Below are 23,976 nucleotides of genomic sequence, written 5' to 3'. Positions count from 1 at the left end.
GTGTGGCTCCCGCTCCTTGTTGGTGCACTGGGTTTGTGTGGCTCCCGCTCCTTGTTGGTGCACTGGGTATGTGTGGCTCCCGCTCCTTGTTGGTGCACTGGGTATGTGCGGCTCCCGCTCCTTGTTGGTGCACTGGGTATGTGTGGCTCCCGCACCTTGTTGGTGCACTGGGTATGTGTGGCTCCCGCTCCTTGTTGGTGCACTGGGTTTGTGTGGCTCCCGCTCCTTGTTGGTGCACTGGGTATGTTTGGCTCCCGCTCCTTGTTGGTGCACTGGGTTTGTGTGGCTCCCGCACCTTGTTGGTGCACTGGGTATGTGTGGCTCCCGCTCCTTGTTGGTGCACTGGGTTTGTGTGGCTCCCGCTCCTTGTTGGTGCACTGGGTATGTGTGGCTCCCGCTCCTTGTTGATGCACTGGGTTTGTGTGGCTCCCGCTCCTTGTTGGTGCACTGGGTATGTGTGGCTCCCGCTCCTTGTTGGTGCACTGGGTATGTGTGGCTCCCGCACCTTGTTGGTGCACTGGGTATGTGTGGCTCCCGCTCCTTGTTGGTGCACTGGGTTTGTGTGGCTCCCGCTCCTTGTTGGTGCACTGGGTATGTCTGGCTCCCGCTCCTTGTTGGTGCACTGGGTGTGTGTGGCTCCCGCTCCTTGTTGGTGCACTGGGTTTGTGTGGCTCCCGCTCCTTGTTGGTGCACTGGGTATGTATGGCTCCTGCTCCTTGTTGGTGCACTGGGTATGTGTGGCTCCCGCTCCTTGTTGATGCACTGGGTATGTGTGGCTCCCGCTCTTTGTTGGTGCACTGGGTTTGTGTGGCTCCCGCTCCTTGTTGGTGTACTGGGTATGTGTGGCTCCCGCTCCGTGTTGGTGCACTGCGTATGTCTGGCTCCCGCTCCTTGTTGGTGCACTGGGTATGTCTGGCTCCCGCTCCTTGTTGGTGCACTGGGTTTGTGTGGCTCCCGCTCCATGTTGGTGCACTGGGTATGTGTCGCTCCCGCTTCTTGTTGGTGCACTGGGTATGTGTGGCTCCCGCTCCTTGTTGGTGCACTGGGTTTGTGTGGCTCCCGCTCCTTGTTGGTGCACTGGGTATGTGTGGCTCCCGCTCCTTGTTGATGCACTGGGTTTGTGTGGCTCCCGCTCCTTGTTGGTGCACTGGGTATGTCTGGCTCCCGCTCCTTGTTGGTGCACTGGGTATGTGTGGCTCCCGCTCCTTGTTGGTGCACTGGGTTTGTGTGGCTTCGCTCCTTGTTGGTGCACTGGGTATGTGTGGCTCCCGCTCCTTGTTGTTGCACTGGGAATGTGTGGCTCCCGCTCCTTGTTGATGCACTGGGTATGTGTGGCTCCCGCTCCTTGTTGATGCACTGGGTTTGTGTGGCTCCCGCTCCTTGTTGGTGCACTGGGTATGTCTGGCTCCCGCTCCTTGTTGGTGCACTGGGTATGTGTGGCTCCCGCTCCTTGTTGGTGCACTGGGTATGTGTGGCTCCCGCTCCTTGTTGGTGCACTGGGTATGTGTGGCTCCCGCTCCTTGTTGATGCTCTGGGTATGTGTGGCTCCCGCTCCTTGTTGGTGCACTGGGTTTGTGTGGCTCCCGCTCCTTGTTGGTGCACTGGGTATGTGTGGCTCCCGCTCCTTGTTGATGCACTGGGTTTGTGTGGCTCCCGCTCCTTGTTGGTGCACTGGGTATGTCTGGCTCCCGCTCCTTGTTGATGCACTGGGTTTGTGTGGCTCCCGCTCCTTGTTGGTGCACTGGGTTTGTGTGGCTCCCGCTCCTTGTTGGTGCACTGGGTATGTGTGGCTCCCGCTCCTTGTTGATGCACTGGGTTTGTGTGGCTCCCGCTCCTTGTTGGTGCACTGGGTATGTCTGGCTCCCGCTCCTTGTTGGTGCACTGGGTATGTGTGGCTCCCGCTCCTTGTTGGTGCACTGGGTTTGTGTGGCTCCCGCTCCTTGTTGGTGCACTGGGTATGTGTGGCTCCCGCTCCTTGTTGTTGCACTGGGTATGTGTGGCTCTCGCTCCTTGTTGATGCACTGGGTATGTGTGGCTCCCGCTCCTTGTTGATGCACTGGGTTTGTGTGGCTCCCACTCCTTGTTGGTGCACTGGGTATGTCTGGCTCCCGCTCCTTGTTGGTGCACTGGGTATGTCTGGCTCCCGCTCCTTGTTGGTGCACTGGGTATGTGTGGCTCCCGCTCCTTGTTGGTGCACTGGGTATGTGTGGCTCCCGCTCCTTGTTGGTGCACTGGGTATGTGTGGCTCCCGCTCCTTGTTGGTGCACTGGGTATGTGTGGCTCCCGCTCCTTGTTGGTGCACTGGGTATGTGTGGCTCCCGCACCTTGTTGGTGCACTGGGTATGTGTGGCTCCCGCTCCTTGTTGGTGCACTGGGTTTGTGTGGCTCCCGCTCCTTGTTGGTGCACTGGGTATGTGTGGCTCCCGCTCCTTGTTGGTGCACTGGGTTTGTGTGGCTCCCGCACCATGTTGGTGCACTGGGTATGTGTGGCTCCCGCTCCTTGTTGGTGCACTGGGTATGTGTGGCTCCCGCTCCTTGTTGGTGCACTGGGTTTGTGTGGCTCCCGCTCCTTGTTGGTGCACTGGGTATGTCTGGCTCCTGCTCCTTGTTGGTGCACTGGGTATGTGTGGCTCCCGCTCCTTGTTGATGCACTGGGTATGTGTGGCTCCCGCTCCTTGTTGGTGCACTGGGTTTGTGTGGCTCCCGCTACTTGTTGGTGCACTGGGTATGTGTGGCTCCCGCTCCGTGTTGGTGCACTGGGTATGTCTGGCTCCCGCTCCTTGTTGGTGCACTGGGTATGTGTGGCTCCCGCTCCTTGTTGATGCACTGGGTATGTGTGGCTCCCGCTCCTTGTTGGTGCACTGGGTTTGTGTGGCTCCCGCTCCTTGTTGGTGCACTGGGTATGTGTGGCTCCCGCTCCGTGTTGGTGCACTGGGTATGTCTGGCTCCCGCTCCTTGTTGGTGCACTGGGTATGTCTGGCTCCCGCTCCTTGTTGGTGCACTGGGTTTGTGTGGCTCCCGCTCCATGTTGGTGCACTGGGTATGTGTGGCTCCCGCTCCTTGTTGGTGCACTGGGTATGTGTGGCTCCCGCTCCTTGTTGGTGCACTGGGTTTGTGTGGCTCCCGCTCCTTGTTGGTGCACTGGGTATGTGTGGCTCCCGCTCCTTGTTGATGCACTGGGTTTGTGTGGCTCCCGCTCCTTGTTGGTGCACTGGGTATGTCTGGCTCCCGCTCCTTGTTGGTGCACTGGGTATGTGTGGCTCCCGCTCCTTGTTGTTGCACTGGGTATGTGTGGCTCCCGCTCCTTGTTGATGCACTGGGTATGTGTACTCACCTAGTTGTACTCACCTAGTTGTGTCTGCAGGATCGAGCATTGACTCTTGGATCCCGCCTTTCGAGCATCGGTTGTTTACAGCAATGACTCCTGTCCTATTTCCCTATCATACCTGGTTTTAAAATTATGAATAGTATTTGCTTCCACAACCTGTTCCTGAAGTGCATTCCATTTCCCCACTACTCTCACGCTAAAAGAAAACTTCCTAACATCTCTGTGACTCATCTGAGTTTCAAGCTTCCATCCATGTCCTCTCGTTCTGTTACTATTCCGTGTGAACATTTCGTCTATGTCCACTCTGTCAATTCCTCTGAGTATCTTATACGTTCCTATCATGTCCCCCCTCTCCCTTCTTCTTTCTAGTGTCGTAAGGCACAGTTCCCTCAGGCGCTCTTCATACCCCATCCCTCGTAGCTCTGGGACGAGTCTCGTTGCAAACCTCTGAACCTTTTCCAGTTTCATTATATGCTTCTTCAGATGGGGACTCCATGATGAGGCGGCATACTCTAAGACTGGCCTTACGTAGGCAGTGTAAAGCGCCCTAAATGCCTCCTTACTTAGGTTTCTGAATGATGTTCTAACTTTTGCCAGTGTAGAGTACGCTGCTGTCGTTATCCTGTGTGGCTCCCGCTCCTTGTTGATGCACTGGGTTTGTGTGGCTCCCGCTCCTTGTTGGTGCACTGGGTATGTCTGGCTCCCGCTCCTTGTTGGTGCACTGGGTATGTGTGGCTCCCGCTCCTTGTTGGTGCACTGGGTATGTGTGGCTCCCGCTCCTTGTTGGTGCACTGGGTATGTGTGGCTCCCGCTCCTTGTTGATGCACTGGGTTTGTGTGGAGCCCGCTCCTTGTTGGTGCACTGGGTATGTCTGGCTCCCGCTCCTTGTTGGTGCACTGGGTTTGTGTGGCTCCCGCTCCTTGTTGGTGCACTGGGTTTGTGTGGCTCCCGCTCCTTGTTGGTGCACTGGGTATGTCTGGCTCCCGCTCCTTGTTGGTGCACTGGGTATGTCTGGCTCCCGCTCCTTGTTGGTGCACTGGGTTTGTGTGGCTCCCGCTCCTTGTTGGTGCACTGGGTATGTGTGGCTCCCGCGCCTTGTTGGTGCACTGGGTATGTGTGGCTCCCGCTCCTTGTTGGTGCACTGGGTATGTGTGGCTCGCGCTCCTTGTTGGTGCACTGGGTTTGTGTGGCTCCCGCTCCTTGTTGGTGCACTGGGTATGTGTGGCTCCCGCTCCTTGTTGATGCACTGGGTTTGTGTGGCTCCCGCTCCTTGTTGGTGCACTGGGTATGTCTGGCTCCCGCTCCTTGTTGATGCACTGGGTTTGTGTGGCTCCCGCTCCTTGTTGGTGCACTGGGTTTGTGTGGCTCCCGCTCCTTGTTGGTGCACTGGTTATGTGTGGCTCCCGCTCCTTGTTGATGCACTGGGTTTGTGTGGCTCCCGCTCCTTGTTGGTGCACTGGGTATGTCTGGCTCCCACTCCTTGTTGGTGCACTGGGTATGTGTGGCTCCCGCTCCTTGTTGATGCACTGGGTTTGTGTGGCTCCCGCTCCTTGTTGGTGCACTGGGTATGTCTGGCTCCCACTCCTTGTTGGTGCACTGGGTATGTGTGGCTCCCGCTCCTTGTTGGTGCACTGGGTTTGTGTGGCTCCCGCTCCTTGTTGGTGCACTGGGTATGTCTGGCTCCTGCTCCTTGTTGATGCACTGGGTATGTGTGGCTCCCGCTCCTTGTTGATGCACTGGGTATGTGTGGCTCCCGCTCCTTGTTGGTGCACTGGGTTTGTGTGGCTCCCGCTCCTTGTTGGTGCACTGGGTATGTGTGGCTCCCGCTCCGTGTTGGTGCACTGGGTATGTCTGGCTCCCGCTCCTTGTTGGTGCACTGGATATGTCTGGCTCCCGCTCCTTGTTGGTGCACTGGGTTTGTGTGGCTCCCGCTCCATGTTGGTGCACTGGATTTGTGTGGCTCCCGCTCCTTGTTGATGCACTGGGTATGTGTGGCTCCCGCTCCTTGTTGATGCACTGGGTTTGTGTGGCTCCCGCTCCTTGTTGGTGCACTGGGTATGTCTGGCTCCTGCTCCTTGTTGGTGCACTGGGTATGTGTGGCTCCCGCTCCTTGTTGATGCACTGGGTATGTGTGGCTCCCGCTCCTTGTTGGTGCACTGGGTTTGTGTGGCTCCCGCTCCTTGTTGGTGCACTGGGTATGTGTGGCTCCCGCTCCGTGTTGGTGCACTGGGTATGTCTGGCTCCCGCTCCTTGTTGGTGCACTGGGTATGTCTGGCTCCCGCTCCTTGTTGGTGCACTGGGTTTGTGTGGCTCCCGCTCCATGTTGGTGCACTGGATATGTGTGGCTCCCGCTCCTTGTTGGTGCACTGGGTATGTGTGGCTCCCGCTCCTTGTTGGTGCACTGGGTTTGTGTGGCTCCCGCTCCTTGTTGGTGCACTGGGTATGTGTGGCTCCCGCTCCTTGTTGATGCACTGGGTTTGTGTGGCTCCCGCTCCTTGTTGGTGCACTGGGTATGTCTGGCTCCCGCTCCTTGTTGGTGCACTGGGTATGTGTGGCTCCCGCTCCTTGTTGATGCACTGGGTATGTGTACTCACCTAGTTGTACTCACCTAGTTGTGTCTGCAGGATCGAGCATTGACTCTTGGATCCCGCCTTTCGAGCATCGGTTGTTTACAGCAATGACTCCTGTCCTATTTCCCTATCATACCTGGTTTTAAAATTATGAATAGTATTTGCTTCCACAACCTGTTCCTGAAGTGCATTCCATTTCCCCACTACTCTCACGCTAAAAGAAAACTTTCTAACATCTCTGTGACTCATCTGAGTTTCAAGCTTCCATCCATGTCCTCTCGTTCTGTTACTATTCCGTGTGAACATTTCGTCTATGTCCACTCTGTCAATTCCTCTGAGTATCTTATACGTTCCTATCATGTCCCCCCTCTCCCTTCTTCTTTCTAGTGTCGTAAGGCACAGTTCCCTCAGGCGCTCTTCATACCCCATCCCTCGTAGCTCTGGGACGAGTCTCGTTGCAAACCTCTGAACCTTTTCCAGTTTCATTATATGCTTCTTCAGATGGGGACTCCATGATGAGGCGGCATACTCTAAGACTGGCCTTACGTAGGCAGTGTAAAGCGCCCTAAATGCCTCCTTACTTAGGTTTCTGAATGATGTTCTAATTTTTGCCAGTGTAGAGTACGCTGCTGTCGTTATCCTGTGTGGCTCCCGCTCCTTGTTGATGCACTGGGTTTGTGTGGCTCCCGCTCCTTGTTGGTGCACTGGGTATGTCTGGCTCCCGCTCCTTGTTGGTGCACTGGGTATGTGTGGCTCCCGCTCCTTGTTGGTGCACTGGGTATGTGTGGCTCCCGCTCCTTGTTGGTGCACTGGGTATGTGTGGCTCCCGCGCCTTGTTGGTGCACTGGGTATGTGTGGCTCCCGCTCCTTGTTGGTGCACTGGGTATGTGTGGCTCCCGCTCCTTGTTGGTGCACTGGGTTTGTGTGGCTCCCGCTCCTTGTTGGTGCACTGGGTATGTGTGGCTCCCGCTCCTTGTTGATGCACTGGGTTTGTGTGGCTCCCGCTCCTTGTTGGTGCACTGGGTATGTCTGGCTCCCGCTCCTTGTTGATGCACTGGGTTTGTGTGGCTCCCGCTCCTTGTTGGTGCACTGGGTTTGTGTGGCTCCCGCTCCTTGTTGGTGCACTGGGTATGTGTGGCTCCCGCTCCTTGTTGATGCACTGGGTTTCTGTGGCTCCCGCTCCTTGTTGGTGCACTGGGTATGTCTGGCTCCCGCTCCTTGTTGGTGCACTGGGTATGAGTGGCTCCCGCTCCTTGTTGGTGCACTGGGTTTGTGTGGCTCCCGCTCCTTGTTGGTGCACTGGGTATGTGTGGCTCCCGCTCCTTGTTGTTGCACTGGGTATGTGTGGCTCCCGCTCCTTGTTGATGCACTGGGTATGTGTGGCTCCCGCTCCTTGTTGATGCACTGGGTTTGTGTGGCTCCCGCTCCTTGTTGGTGCACTGGGTATGTCTGGCTCCCGCTCCTTGTTGGTGCACTGGGTATGTGTGGCTCCCGCTCCTTGTTGGTGCACTGGGTATGTGTGGCTCCCGCTCCTTGTTGGTGCACTGGGTTTGTGAGGCTCCCGCTCCTTGTTGGTGCACTTGGTATGTGTGGCTCCCGCTCCTTGTTGGTGCACTGGGTATGTGTGGCTCCCGCTCCTTGTTGATGCACTGGGTATGTGTGGCTCCCGCTCCTTGTTGGTGCACTGGGTTTATGTGGCTCCCGCTCCTTGTTGGTGCACTGGGTATGTCTGGCTCCCGCTCCTTGTTGGTGCACTGGGTATGTGTGGCTCCCGCTCCTTGTTGGTGCACTGGGTTTGTGTGGCTTCCGCTCCTTGTTGGTGCACTGGGTATGTCTGGCTCCTGCTCCTTGTTGATGCACTGGGTATGTGTGGCTCCCGCTCCTTGTTGATGCACTGGGTATGTGTGGCTCCCGCTCCTTGTTGGTGCACTGGGTATGTGTGGCTCCCGCTCCTTGTTGGTGCACTGGGTATGTGTGGCTCCCGCTCCGTGTTGGTGCACTGGGTATGTCTGGCTCCCGCTCCTTGTTGGTGCGCTGGGTATGTCTGGCTCCCGCTCCTTGTTGGTGCACTGGGTTTGTGTGGCTCCCGCTCCATGTTGGTGCACTGGGTATGTGTGGCTCCCGCTCCTTGTTGGTGCACTGGGTATGTGTGGCTCCCGCTCCATGTTGGTGCACTGGGTATGTGTGGCTCCCGCTCCTTGTTGGTGCACTGGGTTTGTGTGGCTCCCGCTCCTTGTTGGTGCACTGGGTATGTGTGGCTCCCGCTCCTTGTTGGTGCACTGGGTATGTCTGGCTCCCGCTCCTTGTTGGTGCACTGGGTTTGTGTGGCTCCCGCTCCTTGTTGATGCACTGGGTATGTGTGGCTCCCGCTCCTTGTTGATGCACTGGGTATGTCTGGCTCCCGCTCCTTGTTGGTGCACTGGGTTTGTGTGGCTCCCGCTCCATGTTGGTGCACTGGGTTTGTGTGGCTCCCGCTCCTTGTTGATGCACTGGGTATGTCTGGCTCCCGCTCCATGTTGGTGCACTGGGTTTGTGTGGCTCCCGCTCCTTGTTGATGCACTGGGTATGTGTGGCTCCCGCTCCTTGTTGATGCACTGGGTATGTCTGGCTCCCACTCCTTGTTGGTGCACTGGGTTTGTATGGCTCCCGCTCCATGTTGGTGCACTGGGTTTGTGTGGCTCCCGCTCCTTGTTGATGCACTGGGTATGTCTGGCTCCCGTTCCATGTTGGTGCACTGGGTTTGTGTGGCTCCCGCTCCATGTTGGTGCACTGGGTATGTCTGGCTCCCGCTCCTTGTTGATGCACTGGGTATGTGTGGCTCCTGCACCATGTTGATGCACTGGGTATGTGTGGCTCTCGCACTCGGCCTACTATGCAAGGCCTAATTTGCCTAATAAGCCAAGTTTTCCTGAATTTATATATTTTTTTATTTTTTTCTTATGAAATGATAAATCTGGCTATTTCATTATGTATAAGGTAATTTGTTTAAATTTGAGTTAAAACTAACGTTGAGTTAAAAACTAACTAAAAATATATATATATATATGTCGTACCTAGTAGCCAGAACGCACTTCTCAGCCTACTATGCAAGGCCCGATTTTCCTAATAAGCCAAGTTTTCATGAATTAATGTTTTTTCGACTACCTAACCTACCTAACCTAACCTAACCTAACTTTTTCGGCTACCTAACCTAACCTAACCTATAAAGATAGGTTAGGTTAGGTTAGGTAGGGTTGGTTAGGTTCGGTCATATATCTACGTTAATTTTAACTCCAATAAAAAAATTGACCTCATACATAATGAAATAGGTAGCTTTATCATGTCATAAGAAAAAAATTAGAGAAAATATATTAATTCAGGAAAACTTGGCTTATTAGGCAAATCGGGCCTTGCATAGTAGGCTGAGAAGTACGTTCTGGCTACTAGGTACGACATATATATATATATATATATATATATATATATATATATATATATATATATATATATATATATATATATATATATATATATATATATATATATATATATATTAGTATATTTTGGTAGCAGTCTTTCCTGTAGACATATATTATTAAATATGACCGAAAAAGTAAGATTAATTATTTTTACACGAATCTTCTCAATATTACGTATGGTTTTCTTGACTTATATATATATATATTCTATATATATATTATTATATATATAAAACAATTTGTAGGTATCGCATCGGACCGTTTGAGGTGGAATCTGCCTTACTGGAGCACCCAGCAGTTGTGGAGTCAGCTGTAGTGTCGTCCCCCGACGCTCTGAGGGGTGAGGTGGTGAAGGCATTTGTGGTGCTGGCCGCCGACTACAAGGACCAGGAGCCTGCGGACCTGGTGGTGGCGCTGCAGGATCACGTCAAGCGCTCCACCGCTCCCTACAAATACCCAAGGAAGGTAAATTATGAAGATTACTGCGCGAGGGTACAAGTTTTTTTCCTCAACCGACATTGCTGAGGGCAAGACCTGATGGGATAACAATTATAGCTTGCATGACGGTGTCGATCTTTTATCTGGATGCAAATCACTGCAGTTGCGTCAACCCCGAAAGAATAAGACATCAAAGTTACAATATGCCTAATGAAAGGGTTAACACGGGACGAATAATTTTATACTAGGTTTAATGCTAACTGGAATGATAACTGTTTGTGTTTAATAGCCTTAACATCTAAGGTATACAAATAGCTTTATTGGATATTTTACTTTACTGAAATTAATAAGACTGATTGGCAAAGTCAGTCTCCTGGGAAAATTTAAACTTAATAAAACTGATTGGTTTCTAAGCCAGGACTTAAGATTGCCTGATGGGCGTCAGTACTTGTCCCAAAGTGGCACGACATATAACTACTCAGAATAATTTTCAAAATAACAAAGGCTGAATATTCTCTGAGAAACTGAAAAGGCACAGATAAAGTGTTTTTCGCTAAAGTTTAAATGTTGTAAAATAAATGTTATCAAAATATTGAGAAGTGAGACAAATTAGAATAATGAGACATATGACAATTACTACAGAATAAACTCCGTGGTGGTTACTCCACGCTTGGTATGTTGTACACAAAACATACTAAATCAAGATGCTTATAGGAACTTAACGTTCCACTCCCACGGGGCGAAAAATGTCAACTTTACCAGGCGTCAACTGCGACATCAACATGGAAATCCATCAAAATTTAAGGAAACGTTATTCTAGATTAGCACCATAATATGACTTTGTACAGTAAGCTAATATGTTTCAAGGAGTAGAGACTAAGTCCTGGAAGGAGACGAGATGCATTGACAAAAACGTCATGAGCGTGGCGCCACCGTGCTCGTGCTGGCGCCACACCGGCCACATCCTGTCTGTTGCATGCCAATCTCGCTGCCGCAACAGAAACGGCATTTAGAAAGATCCCTTCCATACAAATCTCCTCACGTCCAGGAAAGCTGAAGAAAAGTAAAATTCATGTAAATTTTAAGGATTTAAGTAAACGTGTCTGCATAACAGGGACATTGTATTACAACAGAGAGCTTTACTCGCTAACTAAGAAAAGAATAACATACATACAGAGCACATACAGAATGATGGCCACCAACATGGAGACAAGTCCCCACAGCTTTGCAAGAGGTGGAAGCAGCCACGACCATCCACTACGTTTCATTCCGATTTAGCCGCTTTTGAGAACTGCTCCATTAAACTCACGACACGAAGCAGCTGCAGGAAAGAGTATTTCAAGGAATGTATTTACATCAGGGGAAACTTGATGTCTTGAATTTCAGGCACGGTGATGGCTGCAAATGAAGGGACATGTCACGCAATCTTAATGACATGAACTGTCCCCTTTAGAACCGGGTTTGAAACATAGCAAATTTGTTTCTTGTTGCAGATCTTGTTGTTTGTTGTTGGCGATCTTGTTGTCCTGACTTGCAAGACAATGAATGGCTGCAACTTGCATTTGCTGCAACTGCAACTCTAGGTCGCAACAAGACTGAATAATAGAAACAGGTCGACCACTGACCTGTCAAGTACCCAAAATTTTCAAGCCAGCAAGTCGTAGCCAAACTAAACGATTCCAATGGCGGCTGGACAAGTATTCGTAGATTGAAAACCATCGTTTTTATCATAATCCTTTATGCCAGTTTCTTGGGCTTTATTCTAGGTTTCTACATTTAACACACATTTTCATATTATTTTCAAACATCATATGTACTTTTCAGAGTTTTTACACTAGTACTGGGTATTGTTTTGTTCATTTACAAGTGGTCCTCTCACAGAGGCAGGATAGCTGCTTCATTGCAGATATTTTCAAAAGCTGTTTGCATATATTTCAAACAGAAAAGGCATTTAAAATGGCCCCTTCCTTTCACCTGTGATAATTTTCCTGGGTCAGGCACTGTTTTAAGTTATTATGAGCGACTGGAATAGGTGCCTAGGATGTCCCAGCCTCACATGCTAAAGAAATTTTCAGTACATATTTTGGGTATGAACACAACTACCTCAACGACGCCCTCCAGAGAGTAGTTCAACGTTTACCTCAACGACGACCTCCAGAGAGTAGTTCAACGTTTACCTCAACGACGCCCTCCAGAGAGTAGTTCAACGTTTACCTCAACGACGCCCTCCAGAGAGTAGTTCAACGTTTACCTCAACGACGCCCTCCAGAGAGTAGTTCAACGTTTACCTCAACGACGCCCTCCAGAGAGTAGTTCAACGTTTACCTCAACGACGCCCTCCAGAGTTTCCCAACAAAAGTGAACACAGTCTTGATATAAATGTCTCTAACCTTCTTAGCATTATACTATTTGCCGACAACACCACCACCTTTATTTTCAACCACCAACCAATACGCTCTAAATAATATTATGAATTAGAAAGACACGACAAATACGCTACAGTGAGCAAATTCAAGAGCAAACATGGAGCAAATTTAATTACCGACAGTGAAAAAGAAAGGATTTTTATCAATATATAAAAATGACTGACTGCCGTTGTCTTGGTAACATTGTGCTGGGTGACTGGTGTTGTCCTGGCTACATTGTGCTGGGTGACTGGTGTTGTCCTGGCTACATTGTGCTGGGTGACTGCCGTTGTCCTGGCTACATTATGCTGGGTGACTGCTGTTGTCCTGGTTACATTATGCTGGGTGACTGCTGTTGTCCTGGTTACATTCTGCTGGGTGACTGCTGTTGTCCTGGCTACATTATGCTGGGTGACTGCTGTTGTCCTGGTTACATTGTGCTGGGTGACTGCTGTTGTCCTGGCTACATTATGCTGGGTGACTGCTGTTGTCCTGGTTACATTGTGCTGGGTGACTGCTGTTGTCCTGGTTACATTGTGCTGGGTGACTGCTGTTGTCCTGGTTACATTGTGCTGGGTGACTGCTGTTGTCCTGGTTACATTGTGCTGGGTGACTGCTGTTGTCCTGGTTACATTGTGCTGGGTGACTGCTGTTGTCCTGGTTACATTGTGCTGGGTGACTGCTGTTGTCCTGGTTACATTGTGCTGGGTGACTGCTGTTGTCCTGGTTACATTGTGCTGGGTGACTGCTGTTGTCCTGGTTACATTGTGCTGGGTGACTGCTGTTGTCCTGGCTACATTATGCTGGGTGACTGCTGTTGTCCTGGTTACATTGTGCTGGGTGACTGCTGTTGTCCTGGTTACATTGTGCTGGGTGACTGCTGTTGTCCTGGTTACATTGTGCTGGGTGACTGCTGTTGTCCTGGTTACATTGTGCTGGGTGACTGCTGTTGTCCTGGTTACATTGTGCTGGGTGACTGCTGTTGTCCTGGTTACATTGTGCTGGGTGACTGCTGTTGTCCTGGTTACATTGTGCTGGGTGACTGCTGTTGTCCTGGTTACATTGTGCTGGGTGACTGGTGTTGTCCTGGTTACATTGTGCTGGGTGACTGCTGTTGTCCTGGTTACATTGTGCTGGGTGACTGCTGTTGTCCTGGTTACATTATGCTGGGTGACTGCTGTTGTCCTGGTTACATTGTGCTGGGTGACTGCTGTTGTCCTGGTTACATTGTGCTGGGTGACTGCTGTTGTCCTGGTTACATTATGCTGGGTGACTGCTGTTGTCCTGGTTACATTGTGCTGGGTGACTGCTGTTGTCCTGGTTACATTGTGCTGGGTGACTGGTGTTGTCCTGGTTACATTGTGCTGGGTGACTGCTGTTGTCCTGGTTACATTATGCTGGGTGACTGCTGTTGTCCTGGTTACATTGTGCTGGGTGACTGGTGTTGTCCTGGTTACATTGTGCTGGGTGACTGGTGTTGTCCTGGTTACATTGTGCTGGGTGACTGCTGTTGTCCTGGTTACATTGTGCTGGGTGACTGCTGTTGTCCTGGTTACATTGTGCTGGGTGACTGGTGTTGTCCTGGTTACATTGTGCTGGGTGACTGCTGTTGTCCTGGTTACATTGTGCTGGGTGACTGCTGTTGTCCTGGTTACATTGTGCTGGGTGACTGCTGTTGTCCTGGTTACATTGTGCTGGGTGACTGGTGTTGTCCTGGTTACATTGTGCTGGGTGACTGGTGTTGTCCTGGTTACATTGTGCTGGGTGACTGCTGTTGTCCTGGTTACATTGTGCTGGGTGACTGGTGTTGTCCTGGTTACATTGTGCTGGGTGACTGCTGTTGTCCTGGTTACATTGTGCTGGGTGACTGCTGTTGTCCTGGTTACATTGTGCTGGGTGACTGCTGTTGTCCTGGTTACATTGTGCTGGGTGACTGGTGTTGTCCTGGTTACATTGTGCTGGGTGACTGCTGTTGTCCTGGATATAAGCTGCTTGATGGTTGTAATTGTCCTCGATAGAGGCTAATGGTCGTCGTTGTCCTGCATATAGGATGAAGGATGGTTGACATTGTCCTGCATATAGACTAGTGGATTTGCATTGCCCTGGATATAGGCTGATAGATAGTAGCCATTGTCCTGGATATAGGCTGATAGATGGTTGAAATTGTCCTGGATATAGGCTGATAGATGGTTAGCATTGTCCTGGATATAGGCTGATAGATAGTAGCCATTGTCCTGGATATAGGCTGATAGATGGTTGAAATTGTCCTGGATATAGGCTGATAGATAGTAGCCATTGTCCTGGATATAGGCTGATAGATGGTTGAAATTGTCCTGGATATAGGCTGATAGATAGTAGCCATTGTCCTGGATATAGGCTGATAGATGGTTGATATTGTCCTGGATATAGGCTGATAGATGGTTGATATTGTCCTGGATAAAGGCTTCCGGGTTTTTGCCGTTTTCCTGGCTATAGGGTGGCTGCATGGATGGGAGCAGTTGCCCCCTGTTAAAAAATAAATGCCCCTCACCCCAATTACTATTAAATGCCTCCCCACCCTCTTTTACTATTTTATGCCCCTTCACTACTTCTTACTGTTACATTCCTGTTGCTGCTTTTAATACCATTCGTGTTACTATGATCCTTGCAGCGACAAAATCATTGTTTATTATAAAATATTTGTTAGACGCAGGTAAAGGTATGTAATTACAGGTGGAGTTCGTGGACGCCCTCCCCAAGACTGTGAGCGGGAAGATACGACGAGTTGAACTAAGGAGCAGGGAGTGGGGCAGGGCCTGAACCTCTCCTCTTTGGCCATATGGCCACCTACCTAACACACTAGACAATTATGGCCAGCCACCTAACACACTAGACAATTATGGCCAGCCACCTAACACACTAGACAATTATGGCCAGCCACCTAACACACTAGACAATTATGGCCAGCCACCTAACACACTAGACAATTATGGCCACCTACCTAACACACTAGACAATTATGGCCACCTACCTAACACACTAGACAATTATGGCCAGCCACCTAACATACTAGACATTTATATATCAATATATGCTTTCAGTCTATACTCTATAATGTATTGAGAATATATATTGTTACATATTACTATGTGTTTTAATGTCCATCTCTCTATGGTATGTATAAAGACATTCTTTTCTCACACTGATCCCAATAACTAAGGTTATTAGCCTGACTCACATATGGCCTAAACCGCTCTACAGGCCTCTTGGAATAGGAATAGCTTCCGGTGAAATATCACTGATATATATCTCTGGGTCCTGAGAGGATTTGGACCATTGTATTCAAGCATTGTATTCACCTTCAGAGAGACACATCGGCTTTGGAGAAGGTTCAACCCCGAGCGACAAAAATCATCCCTGAACTAAGTCGACTCTCACACCAGGAACGGTTAAGGGCCACAGGATTAACAACACTACGCACAAGGCATGACACAGCGGATCTCACCCAAACATTTAAAATACTGAACACTTATTTTAAAGGTCAGATGTAACACAGTGAAAGAACGACGGCTTCAAGCTCAACAAGTCACAATGCAGGCCAGAAAACAAATGATTTTAACCCATAGGGTTAAAACCCCAGTGTGCTACACAAACCCGCCTATGTCGTAAATACCACAACACTGATTAATTTCAAAATTTAGTTCGATAAAGTCATGCGGACAAATGGAGGGACATTTGACAGTCCGCCGGCTACCTGTCCACTCAGGTAAATTCAGAAAAATATGTGCAAGAATAAAGAAAAAACGTGATTCAAATATGTGTAAGTAACAACATGAGAAACGAAAGCAAGTTTACTTGGCAGCGCCACTCATCCTGTGAGTGGACACACCGCCATAGTGACAGTATTGGGCAGCGCTACTCATCCTGTGAGTAGACACACCGCCATAGTGACAGTATTGGGCAGCGCCACTCATCCTGTGAGTGGACACACCGCCATAGTGACAGTATTGGGCAGCGCTACTCATCCTGTGAGTAGACACACCGCCATAGTGACAGTATTGGGCAGCGCCACTCATCCTGTGAGTAGACACACCGCCATAGTGACAGTATTGGGCAGCGCTACTCATCCTGTGAGTAGACACACCGCCATAGTGACAGTATTGGGCAGCGCCACTCATCCTGTGAGTGGACACACCGCCATAGTGACAGTATTGGGCAGCGCTACTCATCCTGTGAGTAGACACACCGCCATAGTGACAGTATTGGGCAGCGCCACTCATCCTGTGAGTAGACACACCGCCATAGTGACAGTATTGGGCAGCGCTACTCATCCTGTGAGTAGACACACCGCCATAGTGACAGTATTGGGCAGCGCCACTCATCCTGTGAGTGGACACACCGCCATAGTGACAGTATTGGGCAGCGCCACACATCCTGTGAGTGGACACACCGCCATAGTGACAGTATTGGGCAGCGCCACACATCCTGTGAGTGAACATACCACCATAGTGACAGTATTGGGCAGCGCTACTCATCCTGTGAGTGGACACACCTCCATTGTGACAGTATTGGGCAGCGCCACACATCCTGTGAGTGAACATACCGCCATAGTGACAGTATTGGGCAGCGCCACACATCCTGTGAGTGAACATACCGCCATAGTGACAGTATTGGGCAGCGCCACTCATCCTGTGAGTGAACATACCACCATAGTGACAGTATTGGGCAGCGCCACACATCCTGTGAGTGAACATACCGCCATAGTGACAGTATTGGGCAGCGCCACACATCCTGTGAGTGGACACACCGCCATAGTGACAGTATTTGGCAGCGCCACTCATCCTGTGAGTGAACATACCACCATAGTGACAGTATTGGGCAGCGCCACACATCCTGTGAGTGAACATACCGCCATAGTGACAGTATTGGGCAGCGCCACACATCCTGTGAGTGAACATACCGCCATAGTGACAGTATTGGGCAGCGCCACACATCCTGTGAGTGGACACACCGCCATAGTGACAGTATTGGGCAGCGCCACTCATCCTGTGAGTGAACATACCGCCATAGTGACAGTATTGGGCAGCGCCACACATCCTGTGAGTGGACACACCGCCATAGTGACAGTATTTGGCAGCGTCACTCATCCTGTGAGTGGACACACCGCCATAGTGACAGTATTGGGCAGCGCCACTCATCCTGTGAGTGAACATACCGCCATAGTGACAGTATTGGGCAGCGCCACACATCCTGTGAGTGAACATACCGCCATAGTGACAGTATTGGGCAGCTTCACTCATCCTGTGAGTGGACACACCGCCATAGTGACAGTATTTGGCAGCGCCACTCATCCTGTGAGTGGACACACCGCCATAGTGACAGTATTGGGCAGCTTCACTCATCCTGTGAGTGGACACACCGCCATAGTGACAGTATTGGGCAGCGCCACACATCCTGTGAGTGGACACACCGCCATAGTGACAGTATTGGGCAGCGCCACTCATCCTGTGAGTGAACATACCGCCATAGTGACAGTATTGGGCAGCGCCACACATCCTGTGAGTGAACATACCGCCATAGTGACAGTATTGGGCAGCTTCACTCATCCTGTGAGTGAACATACCGCCATCTTGAGATGGTTATCTTGAGATGATTTCGGGGCTTTAGTGTCCCCGCGGCCCGGTCCTCGACCAGGCCTCCACCCCCAGGAAGCAGCCCGTGACAGCTGACTAACACCCAGGTACCTATTTTACTGTTAGGTAACAGGGGCATAGGGTGAAAGAAACTCTGCCCATTGTTTCTCGCCGGCGCCTGGGATCGAACCCAGGACCACAGGATCACAAGTCCAGCGTGCTGTCCGCTCGGCCGACCGGCTCCGTCATAGTGACAGTATTGGGCAGCTTCACTCATCCTGTGAGGAGACACACCTCCATTGTGACAGTATTGGGCAGCGCCACTCATCCTGTGAGTGCGCATACCGCCATAGTGACAATATTGGGCAGCTTCACTCATCCTGTGAGTGGACACACCTCCATAATGACTGTATTGAGCAGCGTCACTCATCCTTTGAGTGAGCACACCTCCATAGTGACAGTATTAGGCAGCGCCACTCATCCTGTGAGTGGACACACCGCCATAATGACAGTATTGGACAGCGTCACTCATCCTGTGAGTGAACACACCGCCACAGTAACAGTATTGGGCAGCGTCACTCATCCTGTGAGTGAACACACCGCCACAGTGACAGTATTGGGCAGCGTCACTCATCCTGTGAGTGAACACACCGCCATAGTGACAGTATTGGGCAGCGTCACTCATCCTGTGAGTGGACACTGTTATGATCCCAGGTGGCCTGAAAAACGAGTCTACCCCTGTGAGAGTTATTCAGCAAACCAGGCCCAATTGAGAGGTCAAAGGAAATATAGACATATGAGTATATATTAAATGCTTGGCAGAGATTGATGAAGAGTTTAAAAGCATGGGCAGTGAATAAACATGCATATAAGTGACTTGACATGAGATGTCGGGATTTTGCTGACAAGGTGAGGCTCGCTGGTCACTTGAGTAGCAGAGGTCGTGAGAGAAGATTGCATTGTCTTTAGTCTCCCGACAGGGAGAGAAGAATCTCTAGTTTCGTGCTCCGTCAAGAGTAGGAACTAGTCAGGAATTCGTGTATGAACCCTGGGGACGACTTAGTGCTCGAGTCAGGACCAGGAGGGGCTGGTGAAGCAGTTTAATAGCGACTTTGTGGGCGACGGAGATCGCCAAATGTCGGAGACAGAGGCCTGAACGCGCCCCGCCCAAGATAAAATTCTGTGGTATATCTATTTAACCAGTTGTTAGTGATTGATCGTGTGCCCAGCGATCATGGCAAGTGTTTATGGATACATTAGTTACGTTTTGTTAGGGCAGTGAGCTGAAATAAGTGGGTAGAGATGCAGGAACATCCTGGAGGGCGGAATGACACGTCCATCATCTCCTAACGCAAGGTGGGTGACTGAGACAGGCTGCCTCGCAAGCGGAGGGCTGCTAGCGAAGGCGGAGCATGGATCCGTCCGAATGGGGAAGTTCTCTTCGCGGCGTGCAGGAGCTTAAAGAAATGTTGAGTAAAGATACTTATTGTGTGTGAATATATTTAGTTATAATACTTCAGTAGGGAAACATTTTTATTGACATGTCAATGGGAATTGCAGGTTTATGTGGAGAAGTTAATGGAACTTCGAGACCAGAGGAGAAGTCAATGGATGGCACCTCAAGGCAGTAGGAGTGAATGTTGAACTCTGGAGGAGCAGAGCCCCCATAGTAAAGGATCAATTTCAATATGTGAAGAGGAGCAGTGGAGGGAAGTTTCACGTGCTTCTATGGAGTCAGTGGTGGAGCATCACTGGTGTTGGAGGAAAAACTCCATTGTGTAGCAGTCTGGGAGGGCTGCAGAGAACCCTTGATGACCATTCTTTGGAGAACCTGAAGATGTACAGGGTAGTGAGCCTCAATCAGGACTGATTATATAGTAGTGATGTTTCTAGTGTTACAGGATCATCCTAAACCGACTGTTGCACAAAATAGGCAGGTTAGGGGAGGGGGTCAATGGATTTGTTAAAGGACAGAGTACAGCAAATTGTATAGTTAATTACTTGGCTAATGACACGGCTAGGTACTCTGTATTTGTTGACATCAAAGGAGCTTTCGACAAAGCACAGGGGATTGCGATCCTGGACGAGCTTGCATGCATGGGTGTCAAGGGGAGACTCATGAAATGGATTGAAGACTACCTCACAGGGAGGAAAGCCAAGGTTTGCTTCAATGGAGCAGTCTCAAGAACAACGAATATGGAACTCGGGACCCCCAAAGGTGGAGTCTTAAGCCCTACACTATTCAATGTACTTATGAACGCCATTGCAAATATTGATTTTCCGGAAGGAACACAAGTGGGATATGCCGATGATGTCCTAATACAAGCTCCCACCTTGGGAAAAATTGAACAGTCCATTGAACTCCTTGGAAGGAAATGTATTGAGCCCAGTTTCACTCTCTCCACAAACAAGACGATGGCATACTCCCATCACAAGCGGGGAGTAAATGAAGAACTACAAAATAATGGCGTAACACTTGAATGGGTTGACCACTATCGGTACCTTTGCGTCACTGTCGGCTCTAATAAGGGGAAGAAAGAGGAGCTCAATTAACTCATAGGAACATGCAAAAGTCGACTCAGGGCACTGAAAGCTGTGACCTGGAATGGACATGGAGCCTTTAAGCCGTGCTTAAAATGATATACACAGCCTATGTGCGCTCAGTCATAGACTAATAGACTATGCCGCACCAGTTCTGTGCACCTACTCCCAAAGCAATATGAAAAGGCTTGAAAGCATTCAAAATGAAGCCATGACAATCATTCTTGGGGTTCCAAGAACTGCCAAAACGTCTAATCTATGAGAGTTGTCCCTCCCCAGTGTTAAAAGCAAAATTAAGGAGCTGAATGCTAAGCTTGCAATTAGGGTAGCCAGAGATCCCCCATTACAATCAAATTGCTAAGAAAAAACTGAGTTCTGTGCTACTTTCAGGGGGAAACAGGAGAAACAAAAAAATAGCATCACAGATCAGTCTGCTACCTCGAAGAGCTTCACCTGCTTGAGCAAGCCCGTGAGTTCCTCCCTGCAGAGAGGTTACCTCTCTGGGAGGATGACTCATACAAGATTATCATCAATGAAATGGCGACGAAAAAACACAACATGTTACCACATGAAATGAAGCACAAGTATCTCGAGGAAATTTATAAAGAAACCGGAGATGAACTAGATCAAATCTACACTGACGGGTGTGGAGGTTTTCTTTTTTTGCTTTCACGACTGCAATGCGTACGTCGCCAATGTACATGTGGCAGACGCTTCACGAAACTGTCTGAATTAGCAGAATAGACAATACGAGAGCAACCGTACAGGTCCTGGGAGCAAGGTCGAGTTAGAGTCCTTGAGGGTCTCTTCTCAGACTAGCCTCACCTGGTCCTGCTCCACGTTGATCGTTGGAATCTCCTCAATGATTTAACACTTTAAGGGACTCCTAGGGTCCTCATCACATTTATAGTTTAGTGACTTATAGGCAACTCGGTGTTGGAGACACTTAGAGCTGAAGGGTTGAGTAATATTGGCAGTATTCAGAAGTGGTTCAACGGAAACACAGCATAACGCTTAACAGTAGTTTATTTACTAACTTATCCACTAATACAAAGGGTGCTTGATTTACTTTAGATTGGCGTCAGAAAGGCTATGGTTGTATTAGCGAGACTCTTGACGTCTGGCTAAACGACTCGTATCCACTCGTGGAGAAACACCTAACTTATGCACACGCTCTTGGCACTGGCGGTGAGTAAGGGTGGTGACGTCACGTGGTACATACAGTGAGGGCGGCGGAGGCTGGCGGCTGCAGGTTATATGGTACCATGCACTACACTGTACACTGTGGAACAGGTACACTGTGGTAAAGTCACACACAGATTACTTAGGCGGCGGCACTGCCTTAGTTCACTCACAACGATCTTTGTCACCAGGGGTTACCTGATACCAGTCTGTTTCGCTCTGGTGATTTTGTCACTATAGGCTTCTGAACAATATAGTCACACTCGTGATTCTGGGCGAGTGTGTGGTATATCGCAAAGACGCTGAGTTTACTTGACGGTGAGGAATGGACGGTGTTCAGTCTATTGGCCGATAGACAGAACAGCTACACGTCCTCTGGGTAAGGGCTCCCTCACTTGAATACTCTACAAGGGCTGCCGGGCATCTCGTGGCACACAGCACAAAAGAGTTACAGTTTGACCAATAGCATTGCAGCAAATGAGCGGGAACCAATCATATTGACCGTTCGATGATCAGTAGCAGGAGTGACGTCATGAACACGTCACGACCACGTCATAGCTGTTATTCTCCATCACGCCGGTTGAGGTTGACCTCAGGGTCACACTGTCGCCTCGCAGGCGTCTCTCACGCGGGCACCAGCCAATGTACTCACTGACCCTTTGTGGCAAGTATGCTTAACTCCCTGTATCTACTTCCTGCCTGAACATACGGCGGCCTCCGTATTATAAAAGTGTTCCTGGTTAAGTGGGCATTCTGGAAATACCCAACATGCCAGGTCACTATCCAGGGTTAAGAGACAGGGCCTTGTGCACGAAGTTCGGTGCACTGTGCACTGCAATGAGGCATTCTAGTCAGCTGTGGGAAAATCTTGAGAGACCATTCTCTGACAACGGGTCATCTAATCCTGTCAATGGAAGGGCTGGTGCAGCATACACGGTAATCAAGGATAATGCTTTCCAACACAGAAATGAATAAAAAGCGTGTATTGAGAACTATGCCTCTTCAACGCAAGCAGAGTTAACTGCCATTGTTATGGCGTTAAGGTTTCTTGAACGGAGCTGTATATGTTCTCTGTTCATTAAATGTGTATAGTTAACAGGTGTTTGCTCTTGTCCTAGTGAGGCTTCCCAGAAAGCAGAAGAGAGAGAGAGAGAAACGACCACAGTTGTGGATAGGGTGGTAAGGAATACTAATTCAGAAAAGGGGGATTGAGGAGATCATACCAATATAAGGAGAGAGTGGGGGGTCACAGCGGCTCAAGTAGGGTGTGTGTACAGGACAATGAGGCCGGAGTTGGAGCCGCACACCCAGATATGTGATGCTGAACCCCTCTCCAAGATCAAGAGGCGTACTCCTGAAAAAAACTACAAGTGCTCTAAAGTTCATTGTTGGTCGACCGGTGGTAGCGAGAGTGTGGTTACCGAGGTTGGTTGTCTGTTTCGGCAAAGAGTGGTTGGGGAACGTTGTCTATCTGTTATTGAGGAACAGTCTGGTGCAGTAACCAGAGCTCTTTGGAGGTTTAGGCTCTATAAGCCCCAACCTCCTCAGGAAGTCCGGGACACAGGACAACCCACTGCCATAGTGACAGTATTTGGGCAGTGCTTCTCATCCTGTGAGTGAACACGATGCCATAGTGAAAGTATTGGGCAGCGCCTCTCATCCTGTGAGTGAACACATCACTATAGTGACAGTATTGGGCAGCGCCTCTCATCCTGTGAGTGGACACACTGCCATAGTGACAGTATTGGGCAGAGTCACTCATCCTGTGAGTGGACACGCTGCCATAGTGACAGTATTGGGCAGTGTCACTCATCCTGCGAGTGAACACACCATTATAGTGACAGTATTGGGCAGCGTCACTCATCCTGTGAGTGAACACACCACCATAGTGACAGTATTGGGCATGCAGCGCCATTCATCCTGTAAGTGAACACACCGTCATAGTGATAGTATTTGGCAGTGTCATTCATCCTGTGTGTGAACACACCTCCATAGTGACAGTATTTGGCATTGTCACTCATCTTGTGCTTTCGGGTTGTTGATACAAATAGCCTCGGCTATCAATGACTTTTGTAAAGTCTGTAATGGCCAAGTGGATAACGTATTGGATACGCTGGTGTTTGGAGCACCATAATATCTAAGGTTTGAATCCTTTACGAGGTTGAATTCTTTAATTGACATTTAACTTGTGCGTTTCTGCAAGTGTTTCAAATATATATATATATATATATATATATATATATATATATATATATATATATATATATATATATATATATATATATATATATATATATATGTCGTACCTAGTAGCCAGAACGCACTTCTCAGCCTACTATGCAAGGCCCGATTTGCCTAATAAGCCAAGTTTTCCTGAATTAATTGTTTTTCGACAGCCTAACCTACCTAACCTAACCTAACCCAACTTTTTCTGCTACCTAA

At 49.7% G+C, this 23,976-nt stretch overlaps 1 protein-coding gene across 4 annotated transcripts in view; it reads left to right on the top strand.

The window, feature by feature from the left end:
- The window catches only part of LOC123769148 (acyl-coenzyme A synthetase ACSM3, mitochondrial), a 401,722-nt gene extending 386,399 nt beyond the window's left edge, over window positions 1-15,323 (top strand). For all 4 annotated transcript variants that reach the window (XM_045760127.2, XM_045760117.2, XM_045760154.2 and 1 more), the window contains 2 exons: window positions 9,602-9,821; window positions 14,912-15,323. In XM_045760127.2, the coding sequence (XP_045616083.1) occupies window positions 9,602-9,821; window positions 14,912-14,998 (307 nt within the window). In that variant the 3' untranslated portion in view covers window positions 14,999-15,323. The remainder of the gene's footprint in view (window positions 1-9,601; window positions 9,822-14,911) is intronic.
- The last annotated feature ends 8,653 nt before the right edge of the window (window positions 15,324-23,976 follow it).

Source organism: Procambarus clarkii, chromosome 86, assembly GCF_040958095.1.
Source record: "Procambarus clarkii isolate CNS0578487 chromosome 86, FALCON_Pclarkii_2.0, whole genome shotgun sequence".
NCBI classification, from domain to species: Eukaryota; Metazoa; Arthropoda; class Malacostraca; order Decapoda; family Cambaridae; genus Procambarus; species Procambarus clarkii.
The sequence above is the reverse complement of the archived record's forward strand: the minus strand, read 5'-3'. Positions and strand labels throughout refer to the sequence as shown.